This window comes from Stenella coeruleoalba, assembly GCF_951394435.1.
Source record: "Stenella coeruleoalba genome assembly, chromosome: 19".
NCBI lineage: Eukaryota > Metazoa > Chordata > Mammalia > Artiodactyla > Delphinidae > Stenella > Stenella coeruleoalba.
In genome coordinates this window covers 51,352,281-51,379,193 of record NC_137165.1, presented here as the reverse complement: position 1 = coordinate 51,379,193, position 26,913 = coordinate 51,352,281, and the positions used below count along the sequence as shown (strand labels likewise).

Here is a 26,913-nt window from a genome sequence, read left to right as displayed (position 1 = left end):
CCAGCCCTGGTTGCAGGCTCCGGGCCGCCTCCGTCACACCCTCTGGCTCCATCGCTCCCTTGAGCAGGTGTTAGTCCAGAGCATCAAGGCATCGGGACGGCGGCCCGCCCCACTGGGGCCCCTTCCTCCCGCTTCCTTCTCTCTCCCCGCACCTCCCTCCTTCCTCTGCCCAGCACTCTGCATGGGGAGGAGCGGGGTAGGCGAGCCAGAGATGGCTTCTTCAGCCACACAGCTCCCCTGTTGACACCTCGGCCACTGCGGTGGCTTCCCAGGAGGGGTCTCTTAATCCCGCAGCCTTGGGTAACCCTGCTCCCCTGCCCTCTCCAGGCCTGAGCGGGCTGTGCCCTGACCCTTTGACGAAGGCCGTCAGCCCCTCGTTCTTGGGGTCTCTCACCCCAGGCCTCATAGGCCAACGATGGGGGTTGCTTTCCTGTTCCTCTTGTCCTCCCCCTGTGCTACTTGATGTGGACGATGCCAAGGGCCAGGGCCCTCTGGAGTGACCTCCCAGCTGGAGGGTTGGCCCCCTGTGTCACGCACGGTCAGCAGACTTGATTTTTACGCCGCAGTGAAAGAAGTGGCCGTCAGGTGGCAGTGCGGCCACACAGCATCCATCCTGGTCTTCGGAATTCGGAGAGGACCGCAGGACACGGAGGGGTTCTCCTTCCGGGGCTGACGTTTGCCTCTGTCTCCACCTGTCCTGCTTCCCGGGTGCCCACGTGCCCTTTTCCCAGCCCGACGCAGGACCTCTGGTTCTACGTCTTTCCTAATTGGGAACGTTTTACTCTTCATGTCCCAGCTCAGCCCCAGGAGGGGAATAGGTTTGTCTGAGAGGGGGGAAGAGGGTTCCTGCGGGCCAGGAAGACACCTCCACTGGCTGACCCTGAACAGGTCTCCCAGCACCCCAGATTCTCCCTGTGAATCTGGAGCGTGAGGAGACTGTCGGGGTTGGGGAACCGCTCCCTTGACTCCCCCGGCATGCTTTGAGTCCCCCCCAATTTTGAACTTGGGGGAACTGGGGTGGGGGCTCCTGGCTCCTCCCACCCCAGTTCCCAGAGGTGGGGGTCGGGTGGGGGGCAGGACCGGGCACCCGGAAGTGGGCAGCACAGCTGTCATGCCCCGCTGCTCTTATTTCAGGAGGCTTTTTTTTTTTTAAAGTGCTGGTTTTCTGAATATTTTATGCAGAGAAGGAGGGAAAATTTATAGTGGCAATTATTTTCTCACAGTCTGGCGCGCAAGCAATTAGAAAAAAGGGGGCCTAGCAGAGCATGGCGTGCTGTGGGATCGCACAGCCCCAGCTTCCCAAGAGCACGGTCCCCAGTCCCACCGACGGTAAAGGCTCGTATGCAGGAAAATAATATGTGGGCGTTTAAGCCTGTGCCCCTCTGGCGTGTGTAATCGCTCCGAAATAAATGATCCGACACTGTGAGAAATGAAGAACGCAGGTCTTGGTGAGACGTGGGGCGGACAGCGCGTCCCGGGTTTGGAGCCCGCCCCCATCGCAGCGCCCAGCCCGAGGCTTTCAGGCTCTTGGTTTGGATTCTGCGGCTTCCCTTCCCAGCTCTCCCTCCTCTTCTGGCTGGGAGTTGAGGATGGCGGCCACTGTCCTCCACCCCACTGCGCCGGGGCTGGGGACTCACACCCGGGGTGGAGCAGTGGGCTTACCTTCAGGCAGCTCCTTTCCTTGGGACCACGGCTGGGCCCCGGCGCACAGGCAGAGCCAGTGGTGTGGGCAAGATCCCTGAGGGCACCAGCCTCAACTGCCCAGCCGGCCCTCCTGTATTCAGATGTCTGCCCCACCGGTCATCGGGCACACATGTGGAGTGGCCACCACTCAGCAGCCGGTGGGGCCGGGGTGACTTTCTGCCCCAGACTCTGCTGGTAACGTCACAGACCTTGCTCGCAGGGTAGACAGGGCAAGGCTGCGGGGGGCACGTGTGAGCCCTGCCTCCAGACTCCTGGGACGGGATGGGGAGATGGCAGTCTGGAGGAGAGCATGGGGGCTCTAGACTGTCTCCCATAGGGTCTTCTGACTCCCCTCTGGCCATCTGGCTTCCTGGGAGGAGCTGCCCATCCTGGGGCCACCCACAGTGGGCGTCCTGGTCCTCTGTGCCCTCTACCCTCTGTGCCCGGGAGCTGGCAAATCAAAAAGAGTTGTCCTGGTTTGAAGAAAAATCTTTATTAATAATCTTAATAATAATAATGCGGTTGATTTGAATGGTCACACCTTGGAAGCATACAGAATGGTAAGAAAGGAAGCCTGGGGCCTGGCTGCAGTCCCGGGGTTGAGAGGGATGGGAGGGCGCAGGGCCGGGGGTGGAGCTGCTGCAAGAAAAGGGTCGAGAACAGCAGAGGGTGGAGGGGCCTGTACAGAGGACGAAGCCGGAGGCAGGGCGGGGCTATGTACAACGGGAATAGAAAAGGAGCCTCATCTCAGTAGCTTCAGGAGCTGATGCTGAATATAAAGTGAGGTGTATTTTTTTTCCTTTTAAAGTTTCGTGAGACAGTGAAGCCATGTTGGGAGCCTACATCTTTTGTTGTTTTTTGCTGCTCCCCCGACTCCAGCTCTCCCTGCCTGGCCAGCGGCTCCTCCCTGCTGCCTGCTGTCTGTTGCCCCCGCGACTCTAGGACCTGAGCCGGGAGCAGGGGAGGGGGCTGCGGACCGCCCAGGCCTTCCCCCACCCCTGGCTCTCCCTGCTTGGACGTGCCGTCCAGACCCATAGCACCGTGACCCGAACCCTCGCCGTGCAGCCAGGTGCCGGCCCGTCCCTCTGTTCCTCTCTGCAGGACTGGGCCCTGCAGGGCGGGGGCCAGAGGGCTCTTCCCAGCTGCAGCGTGAGGCTGACCTTCTCTCTCCTGGACCAGGCCCAGGGCCTCCTCCAGAAAGGGAACCAGAAACGACCAGTCAGAACAAGACCTCGGCCTCAAGGCCCTCACCCCTGGCTGGGCAGCCAGAGCCCCCTCATGTGGAGGGAGGGGGCCTGGGTGCCCTGTAGTTCTGGAAACATATCAGCCCTTGGTGTTGAGGTCGGACCCCAGGGCTGCTGGTTGGACAGCCTCCAGTGGCTGCAAACTCCTCCCCAGGTTCGCAGGACACAGGTGTTGGCAGCGCGGCAGGAGGGGTAGCCGGGGCCCAGAGCGCAAGACACAGGGTGACTGGGCACAGCCGAAGCCCCAAGATGAAAAGCAGCCCCCGTCCCCGCGCCCGCCCAGCCGTCCCTCCGCTGGCACAGTCGGCAGCCAAGGTCGAGTCCTGCTGGCCACTCTTCCTGCTTGGGCCTGCAGCCGCTCGCCACTGGCCCACGCTGCCTTGAGTGGGGCCCGGAAGGAAGACGTGGTAGAAAACGGAGTCCCTCCCCTCCCGCCTCCCTCCTGCCAGCGCGCTGCCGGCGCCGGGGGCCGCGGACCTGCTCCCTCGCTGCGGTGCGATGGCTCGCGGGCTCGCGGACTCGGACGCGGTGGGTGCTTCTCGGTTTGGTTGGCTGTTTTGCTGCTTGGATCTGAACATCTTTTTTTGTTTTGTTTTTTGTTTTGTGATTTTTTTGTGTTTTTTTTGTTTTTGCCCTTCATGGTCCAAGAAGGAAACGGTGGAAGCTTTCACTACAACAGAAACAGAAAGGCGCGACTTGCAGTTCACAGGAGCACCGGCCAGGCGTGCTGCCGGGGCAGCGGGACCCGGGACCCCGGGTGCCAGGAGGGAAGAGAGGAGGCGCCCCCAAACCGGCCCCAATCCCAGCTTCAGGAGCCCCCTCATCTTGCGTAAGGGAATTTAATGCAGACCTCCGGCCTCCAGGGCAGAGAGGGCACGGCCGGTGGTGGGGGCAGAACAGGGCAGCCGGGATGAGCGCAGCTGGCAGACGCAGCTGGTGGACTCTGCTAAGACCTGGGTGGGCAGGGTCTGGCTGCTCGGCGCAGATGAGGGCAGAGGTCAGGGCGTGGTGGGTGGATGACGCTGCATGGGCCACGTGGGGGTCTGGAATGAGGCAGCTGAGAAGGTGCTCTGGGCAGTGGTGGTGAGTTGGCTGGGCACCCTGCGTGTGACCTGCCCACTCCACCAGCCAGGACAGATGTGCTGGTAGAGTCGGCGGAGGCTCACGCCCTGGCTGGCGGGGACCTGCACCCTCTAGCTGCGTCCACACCCCTGGAAGCCCAGCTCTGGCACATAGGAGACCTGGGCCTCCTTGGTCCTTGCCACTTTTTCCTGTCGCAGAGGTACCAGGGCCGCATATGAAACTTCCAAAAGCTCCCGCGGCTGTCTCAGCTTCACCTGCAGGCCCCAGAGCCCTGCAGCAGAGCTAAGCCCCAGGCCTCTCGGGACGGCAGGTGGACGCTGGGCACTGTTCCGCCAGGGCGTCCGGAGGACGGGCACCACCCTCCCCTGCTCTCTCACTCAGACTCCCCCCCCGGAAATGTACCTGGATAAGAACGTTTCAGGTTGGGGAAGGGGAGATGGTGCTGCACTCTGGCGCTGCACAGACCCAGGTGCCAGGCTGGCAGGGACCCCATCTCAAGACTGTGGCTGGAGAGGACAGACTGTGGGCGGTGAGGCAGACGGGCTGAGCGGAGGGCCCTCGGGCGCTGCAGGGCTGGACCGCTTTTGGGCTCTGGGGCAGGGAAATTTCTCCCTACGCTCTCCCTTCTTATAACAGAGACTAAGGAACCCCTGAGGCTGGTGGGGCTCCCGCACGACTTGTGACAACTTCAGCAGGAAACATCAATAAAGTTTAATCAGAAATGTTAGTTTAGCTGGATGGGGACAGAGGGCAGAGACACTTACTCCTGTGATTAGCTGGGTGACGATGGGGAGGGAGGAGTACTGTCGAGGCTAGGAACCCACCGACTGAGGCAGACAGACGGGAGCCCCTTGCTTCCTGAACCCCAGGGGAGGGCCAGGGCTCTGGCCCAGACTGGTTGGGGTGGCTTCCTGGGGAGGCCGGGCTGGCGTCTTCTGTGGCTCTGTGGCCCGGGGGCATGGGGAGTGGGCATGGCCCTCTTGGGCTCTATTGCTAGTTCTCGGGGAGGGGTCTTCTGCCAGCCTAGCCCCTCCCACTGTGTGCATACTGTACCTGAAATGGCTCGGGGGGGGGGGGCACAACGTCAACAGAGTCAAAATAGGAACCAAGGTTTCAGACATACGGGGGTGACCAGGGTCAAAGACACACACGCCATCGTGGCGGGGAGACCAGTTGGCCGGAGGTAAAACCTATGGACTTAGAGTCGCAGAGGTCAGCGGCGCGCGGCGCTGACCGGGAGGGGCGCACTGTCCTCCTGGTGGCTGTGCCTGGTTTTGGACTGCTGGGTTTGGTGTGTACTAGGCAGTCAGTGTGAATGCTGTTAGGGGCTGGGCCTCTTGCTAGTAGGGGGTGAAGCGGCTGTACCCTCCTCGGCAGAGGCTAGCCTGCAACATCAAAGATGAAAAACAGCCAATCAGTACCGCCTTTTGGGAGAGGGGGAAAAAGCAAAAAGAAAAAAAAATAAGGAAAAGCAAAAAGAGAAATAGCTAAATCCCGTTTTCTGCCCGCCTCACGGTCTGCCTCGGGGAGAATGGGCGCTGGTTGTCATGGCAGCAGGAGGGGCCCTGGGCCTGTTTCCGATGTGGTGGTCTTGGGGTCAGGGAGGTGCTGGGGTCACCAGCCACAGTGCTTCTGCATAACGAGGCTTGAGATGTCTTTCGGCCACTGTCTTGGCTCAGGCCTGGCCCTTCCCTGCCCGCTTTCTCTGTCATCTGTAATCTGGGGGTCAGGGCTGAGCAGAAGCCCCACCTCCTCAGCGCCCAGCGGGGCTGCCGGGGTCAGGACTCAGCCCCTCCAGGCACGGGAGGGCGGAGGGACCTCTTGTCAGGGTTCCCAGGGCCTCGGCTCTACCAGGAGGGGCTGCATCTGCTCACCCAGCTCCGTGGGGCCTCCTGGGGTCCCTGCGCCACCTCCATCCTGCGGGGAGGACGGGCCTTTGGCACTGTTGCTCTCCGGTGCCCCTGCGCTCCCCTGGGTCAGGGAGGCCCGCACAGGAACCTCCTGCCCTACCCACCAGTTTCCCCAGAAAAAGGAAGAAAGTGGCAAGTGGCAGAGAAGGAAAGTTGGGGAAAAAACAGAAAATCTTAAAAAAATCAATAAAAGGAAACACAAGAGGGAACCCTTGTGAATTACGATCCTGGAGCCACCGGGCCTGCAAGCCACGGTTCTGGGGCCTCCATCCAGGAGTGGGTGTGGGCCCCCACCCTGAGGCCTGGGCCCCATGGCTGCCAGCAGTCACCGCAGGCTGCCTGGGATATCTGAGGCTCGTTAAACATCAAAAAAGACAAAACAAAAACTGGGAGGGAGTAATCAAAAACAAGGGAGATGAAAAAAATCCGTATTGTCTCTGAACCTCCTCCCTCTTGACCCCCGCAAAAATGTTTTCATCTTTGATGCTGGATGCCAAGCTAGCTAAAAACCGACAGTAACACCCCCTGGGGTTGGGGGTGGGATGGGCCTGGGAGGTAGGTGTCCACTGCAAGCAGATTTGGGGGTATAGAGTGAGCTGGGCTGTACGTGTCAGCAGCTGGCCATACACACACACACACACACGCTCACACACACACACACACTGGCCCACACACCTCCGGCCTCAGCAAGCCCAGGAGTGCGCCCCTTCCGTCCCGCCCCCGGCCCGTGGTCAGAGGCCCCGTCTCCCCAGGAGAGGGCCTGCAGACTCAGCCGGAGCCACGGACGGGCCATGGAGCAGGGCCTTGGGTGAGAAACAGCAGGTAACCTTTGTTCCCCACCTCGATGTGAGAAAAGGTACAGCAAGGGGGTGACAGAACACAGAGGGACCATGGCACGGACACACCCACATGAGGGGAAGTGGAGGCCCTGCCTGCCTCTGGAGCCTCTGCCGGAGGGTTTTGTTTGGTTTTCCTGGTGAGGGGAATGGAAGGCCCGGACGGGACTTTCGTTACAGGGCTCAGAGAACCGGGCCGCACCAGGATGCTTCCCAGACGACCAGACGTCACTACTGGGCAGCCGACTGTCTGGGCAGACCTGCCTCCCTCTAATTCCACAAGGGCACAAAGGGGCAAGTCCTCCTCCAACTCAAATCCGGGCCTCTGTCTTCCAGGCGCCAGGCCGAGGGCTGGGTCATTCCCCTAAGGGCTTGCCCGCTCGCCCGCCCCCCGCCACACACCTGGCTGCAGCGCGAGCCGTCTCGTCACGGCTCAGGGCAGCCAGGCCCCAGCCTCCTTACCATGGTTCCAATGCTGTAGGTCGCCGCGGGGCCGATGGTGTGATGGTAGGGGTCAGCAGCTGCATAGACTCTGCCATAACTGGGGAGGGGAGCACAGGGGGTGGGGTGTGGGCAACGGGGCATTTGGGGGGCCAGCAGGTCTCCTGCCTCCTCCCAGACGGCGCCCCAAGGCCCCTCCCCCCCCTGCACGCCCCCTTCTTCTTCCTGCCTGTTTGGAGGGAACACAGCCGGTCACCCTCTGAACACGTCCAGCGAGTGCTGACCCTGAGCGCTGGCCTGCTGCGCCCCCAACAAGACCCACAGGCTGAGACACAGTGTGAGGCTGCGAGGAAGGTGTGGGTCCAAGGGTGCCGCCTGCCCCCGAGAGGGAGGGCTGGGCAGTTCCTAGGCCAGAGCCGGCACGCGATGGCTGTCCTCCACGAAGCGCCCACCGCCTGGCCGGTACTGGAGCCCGCACGCTTCCCCAGCCTGCAGCCCTGCAGCCAACAGGCCGAGTGCCCACAGGGAAAGGTGACAGGCCAGCCCCCCCCACAAGACCTACCCTCAAAACAAAAGAGAACCCCCCCTTGGGCCTCTGGGTGTGCTTTCAGGTGGGCAGAGGCCTCTGCTCCCAAGGTGCACACACTCTGCCTTTCTCGGGGTTGAAGGGTTTCAGGCCTGGGAGCTGAGAAGCGTCAGAGGCGTGCCCGAGCAGAAGCAAACGCTCCTAATTACCTTTCTCACTCGGGCCTCCAGAGCTTGGGGAGGGGGGTTAGGCCTCCAGGGCTGGGCATCAGAGGAGCTGTCCGCTACCCGAGAACCAGGGGGTCCCAGGGTTCCCCTCTCTTGCAGGCAGGAAGTGATTACAGAAGTTTGGGGCTTGCTGGCTTGGGGTCTCCAAGCTCACATGGACCTGCTCTCCTTTGCCCAGACCCTGTGTCCACCAAAGGGAGGCACCCCCAGGCCCTGAGTGTTGTGGGTGAGGGTTCCTGTCTGTCCCAGCCCAGCCCAGCCCGACGACCCATCCATCTTCTCCCCGCCCCCGCCCACCGCGGGTACCTGTCGCTGTAGGCGGCCGCGGCTGCTGCGGGCTGAGCGTATCTGTAGGCGGCATAGCCTCCCTGCAGGGTAAGGGGAGGACACGGCACACGGGCTTAGTGGGCTGGACACAGCATTTCAACCTTCATCTTGGCCAGGTGAGGGGTAGCTGGTGCAGGCCTGGGGGCACCTGGCTTCTGGTTTCGTGGCATGGTTCAAGGTGGGGTTTCTGTTCACCTCATTCATTGATGCGTCCATTTGTGCGTTCAACACACACGGGTGAGCATCAATGATATGTCTGGCTGTGTTCAAGGCTTTGGCACACGGTAGGTGCTCACAGAGTTGCCACCAGGCCAGCGCAGCCCTGACTCTGATGCTGATGGGTATGGAGACTCGGTGCTATCCTGGACACTGGGATGGGACAAGGGCAAAGGGCATTAACTCAGACCACGTCTTAGCCCTGACCAATGGACTGCTGAATTACAGGCGACCACCCGGGATGGAAATGAGGTCTTGTGTGGGGTGGGGGTGGGGGTCGGCAGCAAGGGCTCCGAGCTAGAGGAAGCAGTAAGTGCAGCCCCGTGAAAGAAGAGAGGAGACAGGACCCCATCGAGGGGGTCTGCCCTGGAGCCTCTACCTCCTGGTCTCTCTCTGGCCTCTGCAATGGACACAGGGTGCCTATGGGGGCTCACTCAGTGACCCCAATGCTGTTAGGGATCTGGGAGATTCACCCACTGTCCCCATCATACAACTGACACCTTGTGAAACGGAGAAGACACGCCTGGCTCATCGGGCTGCTGGGGGATCCATTGCTACTCGCACCCTGAGCACAGATAACCCAGGTTTACCTGTGCTGAGGTCGCCCCCTGGGCTCCCAGGACGGGAGGGGGTGGGGGTAGTGGGGCTGGGAGTGGGAGACACTGACTGTTCACTGAGACATACGAAACGCCAGATTCCACCCTCCCTCCCCCGGGGCTACACTTACATAAATCTCAGCACCATAAAAGCCATCCTGATACACGACCCTGGAAGCAAACGGACAAGAAAGTGGTGGGAACGCTGGAGAGGTGGGGTAGGCCGGCTCCGGTGTCTGCTGAGGAGGGAGGGGGCAGGGTGCCAGCCCTGCCCATGGGACTGGCATTTTAACAAGCGTTTGCTCCAGTGCCCTGTTTTGGTATAACAATAGAGTAACACCCTTGCTGGTCAGCTCCTTTCTCCCACAAACCCAGGGGCCCGTCGGCCCACCTTGCTTCCCCTTCCCCTACTCCACCCCAGGCAGCTGTATCCCCCCCATTAGGGTCGGAGGGCCCCGGGGAACGGACCAGGGAGGGCTTAGAGAAGGCCCACTGAGCTCCAGGGCCGACCACCACCCATTAAGGCATCGGGCAAGGTGCTGGGGCTCTAAACATCCCTCACATGCCAGAGACCCTGAGATCCGGTGGCAGGGCGGAGGTGGGTGTACTGATGTGGAAGCGACTGCTGTGTGAAGTTTGGGGTTCCCACCGCCCCCCACCCCCGCGCCACAGTGCTGGAAAGGCTGCCTAGCCCCTCTGGCTGCACCACGCCCCCCTCCCCACGCTCCCGGGGCCGTTCTCCAAGCCTCCCTCCCTGTGCGCCCCAGGTACTCACGCTCCGTAAGTCGGGATGGGGGGCGGGGGCGGCGCAGCCCGAAACGTATTGTACACAGCCCGGCCCCGGCCCCGTAGGTGCGCGCCCCTGTAGGCAACAGCTGTGCCGGTTGTGGGGTAGGGGAACCCCGTCACTGCAGGAAAGGGCGTCGGAGAGGAGACAGTGTGAGAGGGAAGGCTAAGGGAAGGAGGGGAGGCAGGAGGGGAGGCAGGAGGGCTGGGGCCTGACCACGGCCGCATCGGGCCACACATCCCGCCTGGCCACTCCCACATGGCCACGCCCCACCACGCCTCGGCCTGGCCACGCCCACCCGAAAAACGTCCCCGCCTAGCCACGCCCCTGGCCACGTCCTCCCACCCAGGACGACTGGCCAATGACCGCCCAATACCCGGCCAGGCCCGCCCCAGCCCCGCGCCGCAGCTCCAGCCTTTACCCGCATAGAATTCAGGTCCATAGACTGCCCCTACCACCGGGTTTAGCTTCCAGCCTGGAAGAGAAGCAAAGAAACCCAATCACTGTCTTCCCCATTGTCTCCCCACCTCACACTATGCTTGGGAACCCCAAGGACTCCAGGATGAGCCCCACTGGGACATTCCGAGGCCGTGGCCACTGCAGAGGACGGGCGGGACCCCTCCGTCTGCAGTCAGGGTAGATGGATTAGGCGGGAACACAGTCCCTGGGCCCCTCTTGGGATGCTGCAGCCTCACTGGCTGAGTGCTTTCTGCTCCCTGACAGAGACCCAGTCACTGCTGACGATCCTCCCGGTGTCTTGATTCTTTTCGCATTTCGGCCTTCCCCAGCCTGCCCCAGGCCCTCCCTGTCCTGGGGCACTGGCCCCAGCAGCTTGGGGTCTGCAGCGTCTGCAGGAGAGCACGAGGAGGGAAAGTGGAACGCGTTATTATGCAACGTCTGTAGGCCCCCAGCTGGGATGGGGGCTGCTGGTGGCCTGGGTACGTTAGTGCCTGACGGCCCAATCTCATGGGAGCTGTCTCATGTGGGCACCTGGCTGCCTTCCAGGACGGTCAGAGGCTGCCGTAAAGGAGCTTGGCCTCAGCCACGGCGACCTCCTTCACCTCCTGCCCATCTCTGTCCTGGGTCGGGGCTCCCGAGGGGCTCCCTTTCTCAGTGCTGAGTCCTGCTTTTGCTATCCTCTGTCTGTTTTCCCCCAAAGCAGCCGGTGGGAGGGCTGCCGGGGGAGGAGGTGGGGAAGAGGGGCCTTGGGATTAGGGATAATGAGAAGGACAGCTAGCATCCTCTGACCACTTTACCATATACCACACTGTCCTAGACCCATCCGACGAGGAAGGTGTCACGGCCTCCCATCTTACAGATGAGCAAATGGAGGCTCAGGGAGGCGTGGCAGCCTTGAATCACAGGGCTGGAGAGTGGCAGAGCCAGACAAGCTGTGGGATGCCAGGCCCACGTTCCTGGCCACTCCCTGGCCCCCAGCCTCTCCCGCTCTGCAGGTGGGCAGGCTGGTCAACCTCTCCCACCAGAGACCCAGGCGCACGGGTGAAGGCCTGCTCCCACCTGAGGCTCTGGGGGTAGAAACCAGCCAGTTGAGCCTGTACCAGCTCCAGGTGGTCAGGAAGTGAGGGTGGGGTCAGCTCACGTGACCAGGCCCAGCCCCTGGCCCCTCAGCTTATCAGGGTCTTATCTTTGCAGCACACCCCCAGCCCAGCTCCATGTCTCAAGTCCAGATTCTAACAGCCCCACTGCTGGGCTGGCCGGGAGGTGTCCAGGACAGAGTTTCTGGGGCCTTGTTCCTCCTGGGGGCCCGTTCTCCACACTCTCCATGAGACTGTGGGTCGCCTTCCATCCCTGGTCCACCATCACATGACCAGCACAGATGTTTGCATCTGAACGTTGCTGCTAGGCCTCTGGAATCTTCTATAAATACCAGGTCAGGAGGGAAGAAACGCTTCATCTTCTGGGATGACCTCCAGTCCCAAGAACTGAGTCTTCTTCGTAGAAATCCACGATGGAGCAGAGTCCTGAGCCCGTGACCCAAGCCCACCTCCCTTAGGTCCCATCTGGCAGCTCTCCTGCGTGCAGTCAGAGAGGCTGTACTTCTGCTTCGGATGGCCCTGGCCCCTCCCTCTGCCAATTCTGGAGTCCTGGGTGCCTCCACCTGTCGCTCTGGCCCCAATTCACTGTCTGGGACCCCAGATGACAGAGGCAGTCGGAGACCCACCTGGGTGGATCCTTTGTTTCTTCAGCAAATAGTAACACCTGGTCAAACCTTGCGAGTCTATTTCCTGCAGTGGAAATTTCTGCCCCTCTGACCGACTGATGAATTGAGTCCTCTGAAGTGTTAAGCAGAGTGAAGCCTCAGTCAACAGAGCCCATGAGCTGGGCTTCACTGCCACCTGCAGGGAACCCAGGGCTGGCCCACTGCAGCCCTTGTCACTCTTGCCCAGGCCAACTAAGATGTTTAAATGAAACCATGTTTGCCACCGAAGTGGGCAGAGGTTTCTCCCTCTCTCCACTCCCCGTCGCTCAACCGGCCTTGGTTCTGTGCCCATTCCGAGCCAAGGGTGCACTTGTTCAGGGATGGATTCTCTTCCGAATCCCATGTCCCTCCACATCCTCAGGTCTGCCCAGAAAGCAGGGGCGTGTGGCTCTCGGGAGAGGCTGCGCAGCCCCCTGGATCACCCTGGGCCTGTAAAAACGTCTACCGCTTTCCTTCCTGTGCTGAGCACCAGGTCACTGAAATCATACACAGCGTGTGCTCAGGACAGGCGCGAAGCCGGGGAGCCCCCAGATTTTTAGAAAGAATTTGAGCTTTGCTAGTCCTCAAAAAAGCAGGATGGGAGCGACAAGAATCTCATCTAAATGGGGTCTGGCCAGTGCCCCAGCCCTGCCCCAGGAGGGAAGACTGGGGGGCCCAGCTGGCGAGTCAGGCGGCAGATCCGCCCACTGTCCTGCCCTAGGTTTTCCATGCTGGCCGGTCCCCTGACTCCATGTATATCTGATCAGACCAGGACAAGAGAGTCTGGGGGTGGCTCAGTCCACTCTTCCCTGCTAGTGGGGGTGGGAAGCAAAGCCCATGTCCTGCCAGGAGACTCGTCCCGGTGGAGCAGGGCTGCTGCTCCCTGGCTAGAGGAGCAAAGTCAAAAAGGCCCCAAAGAGTTCCCAGCTACACTCAAACCAGTCCCCGCACCAGTCCTTGCCTGGTGGAGTTAAGTCACCCAGAGGCTGAGAGCCGTCCCTCCACGCCTCCCTGCAGCCAGCATTTAGCATCAGCTGTTTTGTTTCAAAGAAGACTGGCCGCATCTGCTTACAGTCGGGTCCAGGTGCACACGGCGACACTGCTCAGCTGACGCACACTATGGCCAGCGGGGCCTCAACCTTTCCGTGTTTCCAAGGCCCAGGGGTGGGCGGTGGGGGGCTGTCCCTCTAACTGTCATCATACTCATTAAATACTGAGCGCCTCTAGCCTCGACACTTAGAAAATAAGGAACGATCCAGGAAGTGGCCACTCTCCGCCGTGCCTGAAGCCTGTCCTCGGCCTCCGGGTACGGCCACGCTCGGGAAAGCACGGGGGTCTCACCAGCTGTGTGGGTGGAGGCGGGTGGCCCCAGCTCTCCTCCTGCTTCGCTGACCCACCCCCTTCTGACCGCGGCAGAGCCGGGACATGAGGGGGCACTCAGCATCCAGGGAGGCTGGCCTCCAGCAGCCTGGGCTCCTCCTGGGCCCTGTCCCCACTGGTGGCCCCTGCTGCCCCCCTGGGGTCTTGGGCCGCTTACCGTTGGTATAGGGGTTGGCAGTCTTCTTGTTGGTCATGACTCGGGCCGTGGCGTTATTGACCTGCCCAGAGAGAGGGAGGGAGAGGCTGAAGGGAACATTAGCCTGTAGGCCACTGGCCGCATGGTCCTGCTCTGAACTTCTCCTCCGTGGCCGCCTCGGAGGGGGCTGGGGGCTGGGGAGGAGGCCCTGGGACGCCCAGGCGAGGCACAGGACCGCCTCCTCTTCTCGCCTGGCCCCCCACCACGGCCTGCCCTCCCCCCGGGCCTCCTCCCTCCGAGTGCTGTCCGCACCTCACCCCCCGGCTGAGAACCTGGGCCATCACTGTTCCCAGCACTGGCTGGTGCCCAGCCTGGCCCAGGCCCCGGGCCCTCAGCTTAAGCATTGCATCCAGTCCCACTGGCTCTTGCCGTTCACAGGACTGTTCCCACAAACCGAGCCCAGCCTCTCTCTGGCAACCCAAGGCCACTGGAGCAGCTGGCTGGTGGACTTTCCCCAAAGTGCTCTCAGCGCAGCTAACAGAATGGCCCCCAAGACTTCTCTGCCGTGGGTGGCTGCTGAGGCCCTCCTGGTTGTGGGCACCAGGATGGTCACCCCTCCCCGTGGGGGCAGCATCCCTTTCCCTTGAGGCCAGCAGAGAGCTTTCTGCGGGGGCGGGGGGCACACGTGCCCGTGGTGGTGGGGCAAAGCCAATGGGGGAGGAGCAGGTAGGTACCAAGGGAGTGGGTCCTACTGTGCAGACATCTAAGGCCGTGGTCAGGCTGCCCAGAGGACTGGGCTGGGCTGTAGGGAGGAGGAGAAAGCAGGGCAGGTGTGGAACTCGAGGGAGGGGTCTGGGCCGTACTGCCTCCCCCCGGTCAGTGTGAGCCCCTGGGGCCTGGGGCCGCAGCCTGGGCTGCCGGATGCTGGGCTGGAGCCCGGCTGAGGTCGGTGCCTCTGGCACTCCTTCTGCTTCTGGAAACCCTCCCTCAGGTCCTTCCACCGCTCTTCCAGTGGCTCCGCACTAGCCGTTGAGCCCTCCCTCCCTGGCCACCCTTGCTGCCCGCCCTGCTCGGGAAGCCCAGCTCCCAGACACCAGAGCCTCAGCACTGAGCAGGGCACACGCAGCCGCCCGGGAAGGGGTGGTGGAGGCGGGCGTGTCGGGGGACCCCTCGCCTTCCCTCCCCTCTGCGCCTCTGGGCTGGATCCCTTTCTAGGCTCTGGCTCGTACTGCTGCCCACCCTCTGGGGGATAAAGGCAAGGGGCAAACTGCAGGATGGGGCAGCATGGGGAGGGGGGACGGGGCAGCTGCCGCTCCTTGGTGAGACTAATGACCTGCTCCCAGCCACGGGCAGGCTGGGCTGGTTGAGGTCCTTGGAGCCGCCAAGCCTCGGAGACGAGACTTCTGGGGCTCCTCCCAGTGTCTGGCTGAGCCCCACAGCTGGGGACCTTTTCCAGGAATGAGAGGGAGGGGGCAGGCTGGGGGGCCCTTGGGTGAGCCTGAGGCCTAGACCCAGAAGGCGTGGCAGGTGGTGGGCTCGCCTCCGATCTCAGCTTGGCCCTGCCATGGGGCCCTGGCCTGGCTCTCTGCATGGCAGCAGCGGGGCTGGGTCGGGGGCCCAGGGTGACCGGAGGCGGCTCTCAAGGGCGTCCCTGCCGCAGCACACTTATCTGAGCACCTCAATTTTCCGTCCCTCTACGATCGTCCCATTCAGCTTCTCCCGGGCTCGGTCAGCATCTGAGCTAGTTTCAAAAGTTACAAACCCAAAACCCTGTGAGCGGAGAAGGACAGACATGGAGAGAAAGACATAGGATGAGAAAAAGGAAAAAAAAGGAGGCGTGGGGAGTGGGGGGGGCAGGGCAATGGGGGGGTGGGGGGGGAGAGAGAGAGAGAGAGAGAGAGGGGTTGAGTCAGGTGAGTTGAAGGAGAGACTCGGGCAGCCCAGAGGTCTGTCCTGGTGCCACTGGCAGGACGCCTGGGAGACGTACGGCCCCGGGGGTGGGGCAGCTGATGGCCTGGCCTGAGCCTGACCTGAGCTGACCGCCTGGCACTTGAAGGGACAGGCCAGAGCTATAAGAGAGATGCTGACCTGACCAGGGGCCAGGACTGTTGCCCTCACCCCACCTGGGGGGCCAAGGCTGGGCTTCTGGACCGAGTGGGGGCAGCCTCACCCATTGTCATCCCAGGAGCCCCAACCGGGGCGGGGGGGTCTTCCCGTCCAGGAGCGGGCACCCTCCCGCCTGCCCCCTGCAGGCCCTCCACCGAGTCTCTGGGCAGCTCCAGGAAGGCTGGTGGCCCCCGGGGGAGCGGCTCGAAGGCTGGGGACCCAGGCCCAGGGGCCGGGGCTCCAAGTGCAGACAGAGAGGTCCTGGCGACTTAGAGAGAAGGAAGCCTCAGCAGCGGCAGCGACAACACAGACAGCGGGGTGGGGAGGGTGGGGCGGGCGGAGGAGCGGGGAGTACAAGCACCCGTGTCGCTCAGGGGTCCTCAGGCTCGGAGCTCTCCGGGAAGCAAACGCGCATTTCACACGTTAGCCTGGCGGGACCTACAGCCGGCGCTGTAATGGTGGCGGCCTCTGGGCGGCACCCACCTTGGAGCCCCGCTCGTTAAAAATGATCTCCACGTCTAAAATTTTTCCGAATTGCTGCAGAGACAGAGATGGGGGTGGGGGAGACAGGAGAGGGTGTGTTAAGACTGCTGGCCCGGCTGGCCTGCTCCCCAGGGGACCCTTGCCCCCTGCCTGTGTCAGGTCCTCTGCCCCCGGCCCTCTCTCCACCTCCTGCAGGGACATGAAGGTGCTCTTGGGTAGCCTGGCGGCGGGGGGGCATCCCTCCCCACCTTCCCGTGCAGAGAGCTTTTCCCGCCAGGACACTGGTCCCATCTGCGGTGTCATCAGCATCCTCTCCTCTCCCTGCTGGGACTTTGACACAAGTTGCTGACAGACAGCCCTAATCACACACATGGGTTCTGGGCAAGTCCTTCCCAAAAGGTGGGGTGCTGCCAGGGAGAGAAGCCCCTGGAAGAGAGAAAGTGCTAGGGAGGGACCCTGCACTGCCTGCTGCCTGTGCTGTTTGGGGCTGGGCTGTGTGTGGGGCAGGGTGAAGTGACCCCAGGCCCTTCTGCCTGACCAGGACATACCAGTCAGCTGGGCCCAGACGCTCTGGCTGCCCCCTTCCTGCCCCATCGCTGGCCTGGAACTCCCAAGGGGCAGCCTTGTCTCCCTCACTGGCACGTGAGACCAGGAACCTGTGAACCAGGTCCCCTAAAATCCCAGTTGAGGTCCCGAGGGGCCTGTCCTGAGGTCTCCAGTGCATACAATTGATGTAACATTTGGAGGTGGGTGTCACGTGGGCAGGGAGGGACGTGGAACCAGACAGTGAGGTAATGCCAACCCTGACAAGTACTGGAGGGGGAGGATGGTGCTGCTGTGCTGCAGGGGCGAGTGAACTCATGGGCGTCCTGCAGGGACCATGGGTGCCCCTGGGTGGCCTGTAGGGACTGAGTGTGCTGAGGCCCGTGATGTCGGGACTGGAAGGGCGTCCAAGTGAACTGACCTAATAACATCGTAATACCAGCTGCTCCGAGTGGGGGCTCTGGGCTCAGAGAGCTGGCAGCTGCCCAGGCCCAGGGCCAAGAGCGGGCAGAATTCTCATCTTCCGATGATTCTAAATCCTGCCTGCACCCTACTGGGTCTAACCCCAAATCCAGTGGGGCCTGGCCCCCAGGAAGAGAAGTGGACATCTGGGCCAAGGGCAGGTGTAGGTGCTGAGTCCATCCCAGGAGGGCCACCTCCTGTTTGCCTGACAGATCCCATCTGGGGTGGTGGGTGGCATGAGGGAAGGGCTGGGGTTCAGGGCCCAGAGCCTGCCTGACTTGTGGCAGAAGTGGGGAGTGGGCACAGGGCAGGCAGGGGGAGGAGAGTTTGGGGTGGGAGAGGGAAGAAAGGGAGGGAACACGGGCCAGGCGCATGTGTCCTCTGTGGCCGGGGCTGAACCCTGGCTGCTGCCCCCTCACCTGCCCACGGGGCAGCCCTGGCACCCGGTGGGTGTCAGCACCTGCTAGGTGTTCGAATCAAGTGACAGAATAAAGTCACCACGGGACTTAGGGGCCTCCCTGCAGGATCTTACAGTAACCCTACAACTGGCTGAAATCCTACAGAGCAAAGTCTAGGAACAGACAGGGAGAATCCAGGAACGGAACGCGCACTTGCTTCCCATCGTGTGCTCTCCTGTCACCCCACCCCTGGGGCCTGGAGGATGTCCAGAGAGGTTGAGTGCCTGGGCCCCAGGCACACAGGACAGGCAGGGCTGCTGGGTGTGAGGCCAGGAGGCTGGGCTGCCGCTCTGGGGGCACAGGGGTCCCTGGAGCCCTCATCAGAAGGAGAGGCCAGCGGAGTGATAACCTGACTGGCACTGGCCTGGGCCTGAGGGGCAGGTGGTGGAGGGGCAGCCACGCAGGTGTCTCCACCCAGAGCCTGCATCCCTCCTCCTCCCTCCTACCCCACAGGCTCGGGTCAGAGCAGGGCTGGACCCAGAGGGCAACGGGAGGCAGGAAACCCAGGGGGCCTCTCTGACACCTGGGCTGTGCGCTGAGAGTGGGAGTGCAGATGGAGGGGCCACACACACTCACCCCGAACATTTGCCGCAGGTCGGGGTCCCTGAACCGGAAGGGGATGTTGGAGACGTGTAGCCGCTTGGGCTGCTGCTTCTCTGTGGGGTCGGAGGGATGGAGCGGCTGGCTGTCCGTCTGTGCCGCGTCGTCTGTCTGCTGCGGGAAGAGGACCCGGGCTGGGAGGTGCCCCCTTCAGCTCCCATCCCACAGCAGGGGACCATCTAAGTGCCAGGTCTTCCCCAGGCCCCTAGGACGTCCCCATCCTGGGACCCGCAGGAGACAGGGCACAGCAGCACCTCAGCCTCAGGTCCCACTTCCAGGTCTTTCCCCGGGCTGTGTCTGCAACACCATCGCAGGGCCAGGCCTCCCTGGCCCAGTGCATCCTCCCACCATGGCTCGGCCTGTCCACTGAGGTCTGACGTCAGCGGTCCCTTGGCTATCACGGTCTTTGAGGTCATGAGTGCACTGCTTCCCTGACGGCCCGAGTTCTGGGACCATGGGCGCCATTTGGGGTTCCAGCTCAATGAGAAAGTGGAGAAGTTTCAGAAGCCACCGCGACACACATATCCGTGGCGGTGCTGCCCCACAGGGAGGACCCCCGGGGCTGCCTGCCTCTTCTTCTAACCCTGCTCTGGGGCTCTGAATCTTCCAAGGCTTAGGGGTGGCCACGTCCAGTGCTTCAGAGCTGGTCCTCATTTTGGAGCTAAATGTTGGTCAACAGAGGGACTCTGAAAGACTTGGGTCTCAGGGAACAAAGCTGCCACAAAGCAAGGACCCCCCCTCCCACCAGCTCCCCGAGAGGCCAAGGCCGTGAAGAGGCCCCGAGGCGGTGCAGGGCAACAAGCAGGTTGGGCTGGTGGTGTGCATGTGAGGTTCCTCCCTGGGGACTTCAACAGGGACGGGCCATCAGCTCACAGCCAGGCTGCCCTTCAGCCTGGTTGGTCCCTGCTGAATCCCCAGAGCCAAAGGCAGGCTGGGCGTGGTGAGTGGGGGAGGACTGACCGAGGGGCCTGGTTGGCTCATCGTGACCCAGGGGCTGGACCCATGGCCTTCTGCGGGCTGCTCAGCGTTAGTACCCAGGATCAGAGCCGGTGACGGATGGGGTGGGTGGACAGACGCCGGCTCCCTCCCGTGGGGCTCCTCTGCCCCCTCGTGCCTCTGCCCCTTGTGGGCATAACGGGCCAAGAAACACCTTTTATTGCTTCTTTCCTTTTCCTGTCTGAAGTCCCGGCTCTCCTCCCGGGTCTTTTGGGATCACCAGCCCAATACACTGCTTGAATTTGAACCTTTGTCTGGGGGTCTGCTTCTGGGACAGGACTCCAGACGACGGACGGCCTGGGGGCCTACAGAGAGTGAAGCGGGGAGGGCAGGGTCCTCGAGGCCTGGGTTAGACTTTGCACAAATGCAAGTCCCAGTGGCTGTGGTCTCCCACGTGGCTGGAGGGGCAGAGGCAGCCGGCCGGCGGCGGGAGGCTGGGCCGCGGAGACACAGCTGAGAGGAGAGGTGCCGGAGAGCACTTTCCACAGGTCCCCGGGAACTGCCCGTTTGCTTCTGGTGGGTTCTGTCCACCGGAGGAGTGCTGACCAGTACCACAAGCTTCCTGGAGCCAGAACAGTGAGCAGGGCGAGGTCACTGTGACCGAGGCCTCGTGCTGTGGCTGAGGAATGGACCCCGAGGGGCAGAGCCTCACCAAGGCCAGTGGCTGGAGATGTCTCTGGACTCCTGAGTGCCTGCCCTAGATGGCCACCCTCGTCATCCTTTCTGGAAGGAAAGGGCCGCTCCCCCAACTCCTGCACTCAGTGGATGCCATAGGGCAGGGGAGGGGATGTCACCAGCTCCTGGGCACACTTCCGGAGGTGAGCTGGCAGGGGGCCTGGAGGGCTGCAGGGGTGCGGGAGCATCTTGTTCAAAGGCCCCTTAGCCTCAGCTCTGTGCTCCTGTGTTGAGAGGAAGCACAGGGTATCAGAGCCCATTGGTGGGTTGGAAGCTACCATCGTCTCGTGTGCCTGGGGACACGTGTGACCTGGGGCTCAGCAGGTTGGCCATCCCATGCGTGGCAGGCCCAGTTCTGACGAGCGTGTGTTCTCTGAGCCCAAGTGTGGTCCTGCGCCTGTTCCTGGGGGTTTGCCAACAAGTGCCGACCACCCCTGCTCCCAGGAGCCCACCTTTAGCAGGGAGGCGTCTGAGGAGGAAGAGCTGGTGGGGTGGGAGTGAGGTAGCAAGTCTCTGAGAATCCTGATCCGGCCTGTACATGCCTTCATTCCTGATGGGCAACATGAGGCAGCTGCCTCTGGGCTTTTTGGGGACACTTGTGGGCTCCTCCCCCCAAGCCCAGGACCTGGAGTTGCCCGAGAGCTCAGCCCCCTCCCCAGCTGTCCTGCTGTCCTCCCCCCTTGGTCCCACTCTTCCTTGCAGAAAATAAGCTTGTGCGTCACCTTCAGAGGGCCCACCTGTGCCCCCGAATCAAGGCGGAACCCACAGTGCATCTGCTGATTCTTCATAGGTCTGAGCCCCGCCCTCTGGCAGTGGTAAGGGTGGGCCCAGTGCCCCTGTCACCCCCCTCCACCCCGTGCCTCCCACAGACCTGTGCCCTCAGCTGCTCCTGGGTACAGGTGACTAAATGGACTCACCCCAGACTTGGAAAACTAGTGGGAGAGGGGCATGCAATGCTGACTCTGGGCCAGCAGAGGGCAGCGGTCAGCGCAACCTAGTGGCCAGGGCCACAGGAAAGGCCCAGCTTGCGCTCAGAGGAGATGGGGAGCCCTGGGCGGGGCAGGGGTTGGAGCGGGGACACCACGGGAGGGTGCTGACGGAGCTGGGGCATCTGGGGCTGGGCTGGGCTGTCCTTCTGTCCCACCTTGGGCCCTTCCTAATAGCAGAACTGAGCCCACTGTGTGTCTCCAAGATCCAGGGTCCTCCTGCCTCTGCATCCCACCCCAAAGGCTCTTAGGGGAGCAGCTGAGGGTCAGGTGGGAGAAATGGGGTGATGGGGGCAGGACACAAGTAAGAAAAGAGCCCCCCTTGCCCCCAAGCGCAGCTGCAGACAGAGGCAGATAAATGGGTTCAATGACTGTGAAATTGTAAGATGTGCAGAGAAACCCCAGAGTGCAACAGCATACTGGCTGCCCCAAGGCGAGATGGAGGCCTTCCCACCATTTATCACAGTGGTCCAGGCAGCCTGCGCCGCCTTCCAAGGGACTTTACTTCCTTTTTTTTTTTTGCGGTACGCGGGCCTCTCACTGCTGTGGCCTCTCCCGTTGCGGAGCACAGGCTCCGGACGCGCAGGCTCAGCGGCCATGGCTCACGGCCCCAGCTGCTCCGCGGCATGTGGGATCTTCCCGGACCGGGGCACGAACCCGTGTTCCCTGCATCGGCAGGCGGACTCTCAACCACTGCGCCACCAGGGAAGCCCTTCCTTTTTCTTTTTTGAAGCAATCTTTGCCTTTGATTCTCAAATGCAGGGAAAAGAGAAACAGCGGCAGCAACTCGCCCTTCCCTCCCACAACTGCTCTCGGCCGCTTCGCTTCCGTGTCTTCCCCATCTCTGTGTCACCTTAGTCGTCATGGGTCCCCCTCCACCTTTCAAGGCAGCAGCCAGCCCATCTTGGTGGGACAGCATATGTCCCACCCTCGCACCCTCCGAGGAGCCTGCAGCTCTATTCACCTGGGCCTCCCCAAGCCCAGCACAGGGAGAGGCCAAGAGGGCCCTGGGCAGGGTTCGTTAGGTCTGGCAGGGCCACAGGCAGCAGGCCAGAACCTGGTGGCCGTCACTGCTTGCTGATGCCGCACGGGAGACTCCTGGAAATGCCCTTTCTCTATGGCCCCATCTCTCCTCATCTTTGGTCCTCCAAGACCTCCTGGGCACTCGTGCAGTGACTGTCAGCTGCCTGCCAGACATGGCTCGCCCCTGGTGGGCGGTGAGCCAGCCTTGGAGGAGGCATTCTCCGCCTGTGTCCTCATGCCGTTCACTCATGAAGTCTTCTTCTGAACCTTGAGTGGAGCTGTGTGTCCGCTTTGGACCCCGTGAATGATGCCACGCTCCAGGCTCTCTGCTGGCCGCTGCGCTTGCTGCATTGGTGCTGATGGTGCCGTCTGCTCGCACCACGCCTGCGTGGAGGCGGCACGCGGCTGAGTCTCACCCTGCGGTGGTGCACTCCCACCACGGTCCACCCCTTTTACTTTTCTTAAGCCCCGAGAGCCAAGAGCACAGGGGACCAAAGGCCGCTGCTCCGGGTGGAGTTTCTGCTGCTGCAGCGCTTGCTGGTGGGGGAGGAGAGACAGCCATGGGGCAGGCCGTGTGAGGCCCATGGTGCAAAGGCGAGGTGGCCCCAGAGGAAGATTTGGGAGAAGGGGAGGAGTTTCTGAGAGGAGGTCCCTCTGGCTGTCCCACGATGGAGGGTGGACAAGTGGGTGGGGAGGACACCTGCAGGGGACCCTCATGACCTTGAATGAATGAGTACTCCAGGGAGGTGGTCCCCAACTCGCACCCCTGGGGGGCCCTGCAGGGTAGTGAGGTGGGCCCGCTCCATCAGCAGCCCCAATCACCCAGCTCCCCCTGCTGCCTTTTGACAAAAGAACGTAGATGACACCGTGATGACAAACGGAATCCAGACAGGAGACGGCAGGTCTGGACAAAAGCTGGAGCCCGCACTGCCTGCTGCCCCGCACCTCCTGCTTCTAACGTCAGGCTGCCTGGGGAAGGCCAAGAGGAGAGTCAGAGCAGTGACGGAGGCCTGACACAGGAGGGACATAAGACAGCTGAGAAGCAGGGTTGCGAGTGCCAGGAGTTACTCTAGTGGAAGTGGCTCCTGGAATCTTAGAGCGGGACGGCCGGCGGCCACCCTCCCCAGCTGCTCTCAAGGTGGGAAGCCCCTGCTTGAAGAAACACTCCCAGTCAGAGCACTCACGCCAAAATCTTTGCCGGGCAGCTCTGGGTGTCTTCGAGGTCACCTACTAATCCAGTAACTTTCACCCGTGGGGCCTCCGTCTCCGGATCCCGATGGAAGAGCAGCAGACTCTGACCGCCTTGCAGTACCTGAAGAGCCTCAGGTAAAGAAAGGAAAGTCGAGGCTGCCCGTTCACGGGCTCAGTGGCTCTCTGGCCCAGGCACTTTCCCGGGGAGGCGCTCAGCTGAGCAGGGAGACGCTCATGTCTTAGTTGGCTTCTCTCCGAGACTCCTGGGTCCTCTCCGGGGCCGTGGATTCTCACAGGCACGGAGGTCAACACTGGCCCCCTTCTACTTTATGTCCCTGATTGGTGGGCAGCAACGGCTCCCGCGGGGCAGGGCCGGTCATTTTTCCCGTGTGTCCCCAGTGCTGGCTCAGCACCTGGCACGAGCAGGTCCCCGCAAGTGTCTGCCAAAGGAGGACGACTTTCTTTTTTTTTAATTAATTAATTAATTAATTTTTGGCTGTGTTGGGTCTTCGTTGCTGTGCGCTGGTTTTCTCTAGGTGCGGCGAGCGGGGGCTACTCTTTGTTGCGGTGTGAGGGCTTCTCATTGTGGTGGCTTCTCTTGTTGTGGAGCACGGGCTCTAGGCACACGGCCTTCCGTAGTTGTGGCACGTGGGCTCAGTAGTTGTGGCTCGCGGGCTCTAGAGCGCAGGCTCAGTAGTTGTGGCGCACAGGCTTAGTTGCTCCGCGGCATGTGGGATCCTCCCGGACCAGGGCTCAAACCCGTATGCCCTGCGTTGGCAGGCAGATTCTTAACCACTGCGCCACCAGGGAAGCCCCGAAGGGAGACGACTTTGAATTTGGCGTGGTGAGGCTGTGTCAGGGGGTCCAGGAGGCCTCTGTTTGTGCTGTCGAGGCGTTGGAGGGTGTTAGCTGTCGGTCTCGGCACCCTCTGTGTCAGCTGCAAGGCTGACCCTCTTGTCTCCCAGGCTTGCTTCCAGGGCAAACCTCTGGGGGTCAGTATTTGTTCACAAGGAGGTTGTGAGAGGTTTTTCCAGATACACCCCGTCTGCTGTTGTCCCTCAGAAAGAGACCGGTTGGCCGGCCGTGACCTGTTCACAGGGAGCCCCTCTGGCTCCCGTGCTCACCTCTCTTTTCCGAGGTGGAAAAGCTAAACCAGGGAACTATGGTTTGCCTCCCCATTCTAAGGCCCGTGGGCACTGCCCTTCTCATCCGTGGAACCCTGGGGGTGTCTATGGCAGACACCCTGTACCAGGGACACTGGGATAATGGAAAAGCCTGGTGGCTTTGGTGCTGACTCAGGCTGGGAGGTGCTTCGAGCAGGCAGGAAGGGCACCGGCTGGGGTCTGGTCCAGCCCAGGGGGCAGCTTGGGGGGGCTGTGTCTCCCCAGAGCCTGGATGCTGCTGCTTGCACAGGGAGGGTAGGTGATATCTGGATCCAGGGGAACACCGTGGGAGCCAGGTTGGGTGAGAGGGGGGCACCCATCAGATGGGTGGTGTCACTCCCGGTCAGCACAGGCGTGCTGGCCTCCTGCCAGGCCCCGCTAGCCGGCAATGGGACAGATCAGCAGGGCCAACTGGACGAGCGCAAAGCCCCAGAGCTCGGCGGGGCGTGGGCGCCCGGAGAATGCAGCGGAGGAGGTCAGGGAGGGGATGCGGCAGCCTGGTCTCCAGAGGGGCTACCTTCACAGGGCGCCCACCCCGGTTGGCCAGGGGCGGCGGCCACTCCTGGACGTGACCCTGGCTATCAGGAAATCTCTGAGAAGTGCCCGGCTCAGCACTTTCTCCTTGGGGCTGCATTACAACCACATAATTGAAGCTATCTGATTGGAGGGCAGCCAAGCAGGTAGATTACAAGTGATTAGCAATGATAGGAGTGCCTGCAACCTGAGACAGCCCTGAGGGGCCCTGGGCCTCTCCTTGCTGCCGCCAGCCCCCTCCCCGCCCCCCCGCCGCCCCCTGCTTGCCCCCGTGATGCCGCTGGGCCGGGCAAGCCCAGGCCACTGGCCTCGCCCATTTCTCTCACTTCCCATTAACAGGTCACTGACCACTGAGGACACGCTCCATCTCCCAGATGAGGTGAGAGTTGGCCTGAAGTTGCCGCTCGGGGACACCGGGGTTGGGGGGTTAGCTAGAGGCGGTGGGCCTGGCTGCCCCTCCGTGGCACCTGCCCACCAGAAAGATCCTTGGGGTCGGATGGCGATGAGCTTGGAGGCTAGGCGCTCCTTCCTGGGGGCGGGGACCCCTGCTATGGGGCTGCCTCTCCGTACACAGGCCCCCAGGCCCCTTCCCCACCGGCACTCCCCCTGAGGTTCTGAAGTTGGGGGGCCCTTACCGGGACTGTCTGGGCCCCTGCCATGGGCTGTGTGCTGGTCTCACCGCCGGGCTGCTCCGGGTGGGTCTGTGCTGGTGTATACAGGGTCATGCCGTGCTCTGGGGGGACCGGGGTCTGGCCTGAGTAGTCCGGCGTGGGGTGCGGTGGCGGCGGGGCGTACTCGGCGGGGATGCCGTTCTGTGGCGGAGGGGGGTACTGGGCCGGGGGGTAGGGCTGGGCCATCGCTTCAGGCGGAGCCGTGGCGTCCTGATTGCCCTGGGGAAGGAGAGAGCAAGGCTGGTTAGACCTCCGTGTGGCCTGGACACTGCCCCCTTTCACTGCCCCCTCTCCAGAAGGCTCTGTGGTCTCCAACTGTACTTTCAGCAGCATTTTCCATGCCCCCTAGGAGGGGGGCTCCCCCAGCGTGGGGCACCATCTCAGAGCCGGGCTGCAGGGGGAATTCTGGGCAGCCACGTCTGGGGTGAGACACCTCTGTGTTTGAGGCCACTTGTGCGAACTCGTCAGGCCTGAGTACACTGAAGATTTTTTTTGTTTTTAATCCACCTAATTAAAAAAAATTAAATATTTTGAGATAACTGTAGACACAACAGTTGTAAGAAATATCTCAGCATGATCCCGTGTACCCTCTACCCAGTGTTCCCCAGTGGTGACATCTTGTGAAACCTTCCCCACCAGGAGAGTGACATGGGTCCAGTCAAGATACAAAACGTCCCAGCAGCACCAGAAGCCCTCCTGTGGCCCTTGATAGCCACACCCTCTCCCTCCCGCCTTAGAAAGGCTTTTAAGCCTTGGTTTTCTCATCAGTAAAGCAGGAGTGACGAAAACGATTCACAGCCTGCAGGGAAGAGGATTGGAGTTGATTGTGCAGACATGGAGCCTGGTACAGCTCGGCCGCACGGTGGCCACCGGGTGAGGTGCTATCGGGGGGCAAGTAGGGTCCCCGCCTCTGTCTTGAGGATCCCGGAGATGCCCCAAAGATCCCTCCCACCCTCTCGAAGGCCTGCTGCCCCAGGAGGGAAAGTGCTCCCTCGACGCTGATCCCAGCCATGCGGGGGCTCTTAGAAGCCCTGACCCTTAGCAGGGCCCGGAAACAGCCCAGGGCAGCGGTTCTCCAAATGGGGTGCCAGGACCGGCAGCAACAGCACCACCTGGAAGCAGGTAGCAAGGCAGACTCTTGGCCCCGCCCCAGACCTCCTGCACTCTGGGGGCTTGTGAGAACCACTGACGTCAGGCATAGAGAGCAGCCCTGGTAGCAGGTCCCTCAGCCCCAGAGAAGCCACTGGGGTCCTTCGTGGTGCCAGGGGAGGTAGGGGTGGAGCAGGGTTCCGGCTGTCCCTTGCTGTGGACACACACTGGGGAGCAGAGGAGGTGGCCCCTGGCCTTCTGAGGGTGTCTCCAGGGAAGAGGGTTCCTCACCACCTGGAAGGACAGGGGCCACCTCTCACTGGAGTAGCCTCCCAGCGTGG

The 26,913-nt window shown here is 62.1% G+C and overlaps 1 protein-coding gene across 4 annotated transcripts; it reads right to left on the bottom strand.

Annotated features, from left to right (window-relative positions):
• Positions 1-5,256: 5,256 nt before the first annotated feature.
• RBFOX3 (RNA binding fox-1 homolog 3) lies at positions 5,257-25,764 on the bottom strand. Of its 4 annotated transcripts, none has more exons than XM_079905118.1 (11): positions 25,448-25,764; positions 18,221-18,358; positions 16,182-16,235; positions 15,270-15,362; positions 13,614-13,674; positions 10,298-10,351; positions 9,865-9,997; positions 9,221-9,260; positions 8,257-8,318; positions 7,219-7,297; positions 5,257-5,395 (listed from the first exon to the last, which is right to left on the bottom strand). In XM_079905118.1, the coding sequence occupies exons 1-11, from the start codon at positions 25,667-25,669 to the stop codon at positions 5,351-5,353; spliced, it is 981 nt and encodes a 326-aa protein (XP_079761244.1). In that variant the 5' UTR covers positions 25,670-25,764; the 3' UTR covers positions 5,257-5,350. The 4 variants fall into 4 exon arrangements, with proteins under 4 accessions (XP_079761244.1, XP_079761245.1, XP_079761242.1 ...); XM_079905119.1 differs by having other exon boundaries at positions 18,221-18,355; XM_079905116.1 differs by having other exon boundaries at positions 9,221-9,401; positions 25,448-25,684.
• Between the last annotated feature and the right edge of the window lie 1,149 nt (positions 25,765-26,913).

Bases quoted from the DNA above. Each gene is read 5' to 3' on its own strand.
- RBFOX3 (XM_079905116.1), bottom strand. From the start codon at position 25,669: ATGGCCCAGCCCTACCCCCCGGCCCAGTACCCCCCTCCGCCACAGAAC. The intron at 9,402-9,864 runs GTGAGTACCTGG...ATACCAAAACAG, and splicing joins CCCATCCCGACTTACGGAGC to GGCACTGGAGCAAACGCTTG. The intron at 5,396-7,218 runs GTAAGGAGGCTG...TTGATGTTGCAG, and splicing joins CCTACAGCATTGGAACCATG to GCTAGCCTCTGCCGAGGAGG.